This window comes from Muscardinus avellanarius (genome assembly GCF_963383645.1).
Source record: "Muscardinus avellanarius genome assembly, chromosome: 11".
Taxonomy (NCBI): Eukaryota; Metazoa; Chordata; class Mammalia; order Rodentia; family Gliridae; genus Muscardinus; species Muscardinus avellanarius.
In genome coordinates this window covers 21,111,252-21,119,451 of record NC_137797.1, presented here as the reverse complement: position 1 = coordinate 21,119,451, position 8,200 = coordinate 21,111,252, and the positions used below count along the sequence as shown (strand labels likewise).

At 45.0% G+C, this 8,200-nt stretch overlaps 1 protein-coding gene across 4 annotated transcripts in view; it reads right to left on the bottom strand.

The window, feature by feature from the left end:
- Positions 1-775: 775 nt before the first annotated feature.
- The window catches only part of GNPTAB (N-acetylglucosamine-1-phosphate transferase subunits alpha and beta), a gene marked incomplete at both ends in the record, with an annotated part of 80,787 nt that continues 73,362 nt past the window's right edge, over positions 776-8,200 (bottom strand). For all 4 annotated transcript variants that reach the window (XM_080706656.1, XM_080706657.1, XM_080706659.1 and 1 more), the window contains 3 exons: positions 776-853; positions 3,301-3,391; positions 7,420-7,587. In XM_080706656.1, coding sequence (XP_080562782.1) covers positions 776-853; positions 3,301-3,391; positions 7,420-7,587 — 337 coding nt within the window. The remainder of the gene's footprint in view (positions 854-3,300; positions 3,392-7,419; positions 7,588-8,200) is intronic.

Genomic DNA, 8,200 nt, shown 5'->3' with positions numbered 1-8,200 from the left:
CCTTAGCACTACTCATTTCTAAGATGAGGCACTTCTGTTTGAATATGTACATTTCCAAAACATAATTACATCCGGTAAGTAGCCCTGCTACTTAACTCTAGCCCTTTGTAGTTAGGCCCGCACACAAAATCACAGTATTCTTGGGAGCTAACGTAAACAAGCACAAAGTATTTCCGATGTCCCTCACTGAGCTCTTCAGTAGTTATTAGTGGTTTAATTAAGACCACTTAAACATTAATAAAATCAACGAATTGGATACTGCCAATACTATTTAAATAGCATTTATAAAAACATGGTTAGACATCCAGATTTGTTATTTCCAGAAGCAAAAATACCCAGTTAATTTAGCAGCTACCCATCTGAAAAATGAAAAGCATAAAGAAGAAAAAAACAAAAGCGCTAAACTTCACTTTGGAATTCAAAGACTGGGTCTCTCGGCAGTTGCTCCAAGCGGGCCTGGTCTTCTCGGGTCTGTCTGCAGTGGTTGCCATGGGAAGTCAGCAGCTTGTCAGGGAGGCAATTATTAAAAGGTCCAGGCGCAAATGCTTTAAAAGCAAAACCAGGTCAGAGCCGCTTGACACCTAGGTTTCCAGCGTGTCGATTCCACAGCGCCTGCAGCGGGCCGTCCCCATGCCACAACACAGCAGGAGAAGAGTCCCCTTCTTTGGGCCAAGCTGGCTGCACGTCCTATCACATCACAGAGATAGCTCTGTGGTGCCAGGCTTTACGATGCTCAGGAAATGCTGAGGTAGGTGATTTTTCAAATGAAGATCTTTTAGACCCTGATTCGATTTGGACTAGCTTCCTTGTGTATCCTCCTCCTGGGAAATATCTTCCGCTTAAGAGCAATTAACTAAATGATGAAACATAAAAAATAAATTTCAATGTTCCATATTGGTGACAGAGGACAAGTACATCAAACTTTCATGTGTCCTTAATCATTTCCATAGTCTCATATATAGAAAATGTATAAAAAACAAGTTTTTTTCATTTCTTCCTGAAAACTATTTACTTACTATTAACTATTAAGCTTTGTAGGACAAAGGTGCCTAACTATAGGCTCACAAAGAGACCCAAAAGAATTAAAATTATTTTTAATTCCACACTTCATTCTTCTAAAACTCTTTAACTACGGATACAGCCATTGTCACATACATTTATTTTCAGGATGTCTATTTGTCAAGTCCTACTAAAGAGAACTGGCTGTTGAGCCACTAAGACTCTCTCTGGGCTTGAATATGACATCAGTTGTATGAAAGATTTTTTAAAAATACCCATATTAAAATCCTATCAACATTTTATTCTATATTTAAACTAACAAAAATGATTTGAAAATAAATACCCAACTTATAAATGGGTTGAGATACAAAAGTTCATTTGTAAATTAGTAGCTTAGAACCTGCATAAACAATATGCTTTTTCAAATAAAGTTACCCATGCTACATCTGAAACATAATCTTTTCACCATTATAATAGTTTTTTTTTTTTTTTTTTTTTTTGCAGCACTGGGGATGAAATCCAGAAGCATTCCACCTCCAAGCTATACCCCAGCCCTATTTTTAGTCTTTATTTTGAAACAGGGTCTCATTGAGTTGCAAAGGGCCTCAGTAAGTAGTAGCTGAGGCTGTCCATGAACCCAGATCCTCCTGTCTCGGCCTCCCAAATGCTGGGATACAAGCCGGGATTACACCCGGCTTCCATTATAATAGTTTTAATGAGAAATAAAAAAGTGTCCTTTACAGTTCCCACGAGGGATCCCTTTTGTGTACTTGACTTTCCTCTCCCAACCTTGCAGGACAAGCTCCTGCAAAGAGCTGGAAGCAGGGCTTTGCTTCCATGGCTTGATGCACTGGGATTCAGAGAACTGGAAGAGATGGCGTTGGGGAGTTTGTTTGTGCAGGTGGTTAGATGTGCAGAAAAAAGCAGCCTGATTAGTGGGTAGAGGGCAGGGTGCTGGAGGCCAGGGAAGGGCACCTTCCTTCCCTCTCTGCCTCTCTGTTGGTATATAGGGCACAGAGGAAGGCCTGGCCCTCTGGCTTCTACCGCCCCCAGTGGCTCTTTTCAGTTAGGGACCCTCTCCTTTGCCATCCCAGCACAGTCACTTCTAATGCACGTGTGTGTGTGTGTGTGTGTGTGTGTGTGTGTGTGTGTGTGTGTGAGTGACTAGGGACTGAACTCAGGGGCATTCTACCTATGAGCTCCACCCCCAGCCCTGTTTTGTTTTGAAACAGGGTCTTGCTAGGTTGCTGAGTCTCACTGCTGAGGCTGTCCTTGAGCCTGCGATCCTTCTGCCTCAGCCTCCCAAATGCTGGCCAAATGCTGGGATTACAGGTGTGTGTGTCACCACAACTGGCCTGATTTCCCCCTCCTAAAATTTCTACCTACCAGGAACAATGGCAACAAATAGGAAGAAGAAAACACATGACCCTCGGATGAAGGATGGAGATTAGGCTGCTGTCCTGCTCACCTGCCCAAGCTCACTTTCTGAATGCAGCTTGAAGCCCAGTGGTCTATCCTAAAGCTCTCTGTATTAAGCGCCTCCTCCTTCCTGGTGAACATTTCCTGAGTGACAGCTAGAGAAGCTCGCTGCAGAGTCACCTTGGGTGGGGGCTGCGGCGGGCGGCTCGCCTCACACGATTCGGGCCGGCCCAGCTGCCCGTTCTCCTTCTTCAGTCTCTTTTCTTCAGGATGCCTCATACTTGCCGCCTAATGAGGATTCTCTCACCCCGGCCTTTCCACCCTACAAACCTCCCTCCTACTTCTGGGCCTTCACATCAAGGAGGTGGACTGCACACAGGGGTGGGCCCAGGTATAAGGGGCTGGCGGCTGAGGAGGGAGGAGAAGGGAGAACTCAGCACGCAGGAGGAAATGCGAGTGGCAGTGACTACCAGTGTGCGCAGGAGGAGACTCAGAGCCGGGGACCTCCAGAGGAGGCGCTGTACCCTCTAGGAAGGGTAAGAGAAAGAAGAATATCGGACACCCACAACAATTAGCGCCCGCGGAGGAGTCTAGGCAAGTTCTTGGTTAAAACAGCAAGAGTGTTTCAGTTTTAGCCTGAAATTACAAGTTCCATTCAGTGCCAGATTTTAAAAACAGGACAGACAGGTAATGAGGTTAGAAGATAAATGAATAAAAACGGCTCTGGAGGCTACTTGAATTTCATGAAATACATCTGACACACTGACATATGAGTGACAAGCTAGCAGGAGAAATTAAAACTTCTTGGTTGTGAATTTATGTTATTTCTAAAAGATTTAGATACTAGTGAATCAAGAAATCCTAATACTCATTTAAACTTACCTGTTCAGCAAAGAACGAGAATATAGTAAATATAATCAACGTTGCTAGTACACAATGGGTCCAAAACTTCAATTTGTCTCGATATGCCCTCCTAGTCAAAGATAGAAGAAAGAAAATGGGTACCTTGAAGCCGGGCATGGTGGCGCACACTTGTAATCCCAGCATTTGGGAGGCGGAGACAGGAGGATCACGGTTCGAGGACAGCCTCAGCTACTTAGTGAGGCCCTTTGCAACTCAGTGAGACCCTGTTTCAAAATAAAGAATAAAAATTGGGCTGGGGGTGTCACTTGGAGGTAGAATGTCCCTGGGTTTCATCCCTGGTGCCATTAAAAAAAAAAGAAAGAAAAGAAAAGAAAATGGGTACCTTGGTATATGAATGTAGTCATTAGTCAAGAGTAATTTATATACTAAGCTGGGTGTGATAGAGCATGCTTATAATCTCAGTACTTGAAAGGCTGAGACAGGAGGATGACAGGTTCAAGGCCACCCTCAGCAAATAGCAAAATTCTCACTAACCTGGTAAGACCCTGTTTCTTTCTTTCTTTTTTTTTTTTGGTGGTACTAGGGGTGGAACCCAGAGGCTTTCTACCTCCGGGCTATACTCCCAGGCCTTTTTAATATTTTATTTAGAAACTGGGTCTCACTAAGTTGCTGAAAGCCTCACTAAGTAGCTGAGGCTGGCTTCGAACCAGTGCGATCCTCCTGTCTCATCCTCCCAAGCGCGGGGATTACAAGCGTGCGCCACTACGCCTGGCTTGAGACCCTGTTTCAAAATAAAACTAAAACAGGGCTGGGAGTGTAGTTCTGAGGTCGAATGCCCCAGGGTTCCATCTCTAGTGCCACGGGCACACATGCATATGTGCGTGCACGCGCACACACGTTATATACTAGTTTAAACAAACAATATGGCGAAACACAAAAACACCGTCTAGAGGCAATGCTAAAATGTTAACACCACATACATTTCCACAATGAATTAATATTAGCTATTGTGTCACAGAATTCTTACTTGATTTAGTAAGTTATCCAGGTGGTGGGGGGAACAACCTCAAAACAACAAGCTACTTGCAGCACTCAAACAAAACTGCTCTTTACTTTTTACTGCTTTGTTCGTACTCATTTACTCCTTCAGCCACTCAATAAAATCTCCTTGTAGATACAGAGAGACACACAAGATGAAGCTGCTCAAAGTGTCTGGACATCTGGAGCACTACTGATGGGACATTCTATCAGATGAACAGACGCAGGTATGAACAAAAGCAAGATCTCATGGAAAATCCAGTGACGGAGGACAGCGCAGCCAGGTGCGGTGATGCACACCTGGAATACCAGTACTTGGGAGGCTGAGACAGGAGGACCGCAGGTTCGAGGGCAGCCTCAGCAATACAGTGAGACTCTCAGCTATCTAGCAAGACTCTGTTTCAAAACAAAAAATAAAAAAGGGCCGGGTGTGCCGGGAATGGTAGTGCATGCCTGTAATTCCAGTACTTAGGAGGCGGAGAGAAGAGGATCACAGGTTTGGGGATAGCCTCAGTAACATGGTGGGACTCTCAGCAACCGAGTGAGATCCTGTTGCCAACCAAAAAATAAAAAGGCTAGGGGTATAGTTCAGAGCTAAAATGCTCCTGAATTTGATTCGTCAGCACACACACACACACACACACACACGCACACACACACACAAACACGGGGAGGGGGGCTGGCTGCATGTATAGCTTGGAGGTGTTATGCCACTGGGTTCAATCCCCAGTATAAAACACACAACACACACACACACACACACACACACACACACACACACAGCCCCACTGAGGCAGTCACATCTCTTTTAGCCTCAACAGGGAGAGGGAAAGCTGTCTGGCGAGGAGCAAGGAGCGGCAGACAGGCCGCATGGCACTCGGGGAGAGTCTAGCCACAGGAAGGCAGGTGGGCAGGAACTGCGGCCACTCTGCAAAACCCTGCAGTAAGCCAGGCACGGTGGTGCACACTTGTAATCCCAGTGCTTGAGAGGCTGAGACAGGAGGATCCAGGTTTGCTGACAGCCTCAGCTATTTAGTGAGGCCCTCGCAACTTAGTGAGACCCTGTTTCAAAATAAAGAATAAAAAATTGGGCTGGGGGTGTAGCTCAAAGGTAGAATGCCCCTGGGTTCAAGCCTCAGCACCACAAAAAATTAAACAGAACAAAAACCCTGCAGTAAGGGTTGAACATAAATTTTGAATAAGAAAGTGGGTGAAATGGCAGAGGCAGGTGAGTACGGCCCGATCAAGGTAAAATGGTGGCCGTCTGAAGGCTGGACGGATGAGCAAGGACATAGTCCAGCGTTAGTCAAAGCATGAGAATAGAATGAGAGGACGTAAACAGCAGAAGAGACATCCTGAAGGCAGAATCAGCTGCACCCAGAGGCAGCAGGATGCTAAGGCTGAGCAAGCAGTACAATACCTCCCTTGTAATTTGGAAATAATAAGTGTTATGGAGAGTTGCTAAGCATGTTTAGCAGAAGGTTTGGAAGATAAGCTAACAATTACTAAATTCAGGTCTGTGTGCTGTTTCAGATTCTCATTTACAACTGCTTGGGAGTGGATGTCTCTACCTCAAGTCACACGTACTCTCCTCTACAGTTCTTCCTCCTGTGTTTCCTGCGTTTCTTACGAGGGTTGCAGCCGCTCAGCCAATCAGCTGTTCCCAATATACTGTTTCGGAATTGTCTGCCCAGCGTCTGTCTCTCTGACAGACTGTGTCCATCTGGGGGCTGAGTACCCTAGGCCTTGTGTCTTTGTTTCCCTAGCACCTGGCACAGGGATAGAAGCAAAGGATAGAAAATCTTCTTCAATTCAAAGAAAAAACTATGCCTCTATTTAAATGGTGGCAAGGCTGTAGATGAATAAATGTATAAAAGAGCGTTGGGAGATGGTGGAATGTGCAGAGGGTTGAGTCAGGCTGGATCTGTCACCTGCCAGTACCTCTGTTTGAGCAAATTACTCAACAGCACTTTTAACTGTAGAGAGTACAGCAGCTTCGCTGCTCAGCACTGTGTCTGGCATAGAGCAAGTGCTCTAGGGGAAGGGAGCTGCTCTGATGGTGGTTCCCGGCTGGGCTCCCCATTCACACGCTGAGATGCAAGTTGTCTCCCATCTCTCTGCCTCAGCTCCTTTTTGTAGAATGAGGATGAAATGGACTGAGTTCTGGGCAGAGCCAAGTACACACATACATGGAAAGGTCTCAGTGTGGTGCTTGTTACTTAAACACTCAGTATTATCCCCACAGTAGATACGCGATAAATCAGCTGACTGGACAAATGTAAGACTGAAAATAAGCACAAATGCAAAAACAATGGCCAAATCAGTGTGGTTTGTACTTTCTTCCTAGATAATTAGGAGGTGCTTCGAGGATCTGTTATTTTTTTTTTTTTTAATGTGTGTGTGTGGGGGGGGGGTACTGGGGATTCAATCCACAAGCCCTCTAAGTGTAACATTCTCAAAATTTTCTTTCTTGACTCTACTACTCTGAACAAATTACTACTGACAGTCTATCTTGGATCCTAATTTCTACTGTAAGCTCTGTAAAAAATGATTTCCTGAGCTGGGCTGCCCTAGCTCCAGCCTCCATGCCTGTTGCCAACTCTGCCTGACACATTCTGTTACCATACCACCAACAAGCTACTCTCTCGATGCACCATAGGCCAGCGACACCGTTTTCTATGTTATCCAAGCTTAAAACCTAAGGCAGCTCTGGCTTTCCTCTTCCTCGTATCTGGCAAAGCACCAACCTCAGGCCATCACTTCTTTTCTTCTCTTTTTCTTTTTTTTTTTTTTTATGGTACTGGGGACTGAACCCAGGGGCATTCTACCTCCGAGCTACACCCCCAGCCGTATTTTTGATTCTTTATTTTAAAACAGGGTCTCACTAAGTTACAGAGGGCCTCACTAAGTAGCTGACAAACTTGCAATCCTCCTGTCTCAGACTCCCAAGTACTGGGATTACAAGCCCGCGCCACCACACCTGGCTCCATCGTTTCTTTTTAACAGCTTGTTCTTCGTGTTTCACTGCTATAAAGCATAGACATGTATGTATGTGCATATATGTGTGCACGCACACTTATATGAAAAAGGAGAATTTACCATTCCTGCAGCTCATGCATGTGAAGAAAACGGTTTCGATACTCTCGTGGCAGCTCGAATTGGGAAGGTATGGGGAACATGGATTCATAGAAGTCCCTGAGAACAGCCTTCACTGTCTGGGCATCCTTATGATTGTGGTCAATGTTGTCATTCAGGCAAACAAACTTCCTGAAATAACAGAAAGCCAGGGTTATTCGTCATGATAAGCACAGTCCTAACCTAACAAAATAGCATGGATTCCAAATGTATTTATTTTGCATACTATACAAGTGCTCTGCCACTGAGCTACATCCCCAGCCCTTTCTTTTTTATGACAAGTTCTTGCTAATCAAACTTGTGATCCTCCTACCTTAGCCTCCCAAGTAGCTGAGACCACAGGTGTGCATCACCATGCTTGATTCCGATACTCTTTTCTATTCTATTGAGACTACTGATTAATCCTAGGGGCATTCATCCTCTGATTCCCCTTTAAAAATTTTTTTTGAAATAGGTTCACACTAAGTTGCCAAGGGTCTCCCTAAGTTGCTGAAGCTGACCTTGAACCTGTGATCCTCCTGTTTCAGCCTCCCAAGTACTGAGATTACAGACTTCCAGATGAATCTGTGTGTGTCTGTGTGTGTGTGTGTGTGCGCACACGTGTGTTGCTGGGGATTGAACCCAGAAGTATTCTACCTACAACCTCAGCCTATTTTTTTTTTTATTTTAATTCTGAAACAGGGCCTCATTAGGTTGATGAGAGTTTCACTACTTCCTGAGGCTGCGCTCAAACCTGCGGTCCTCC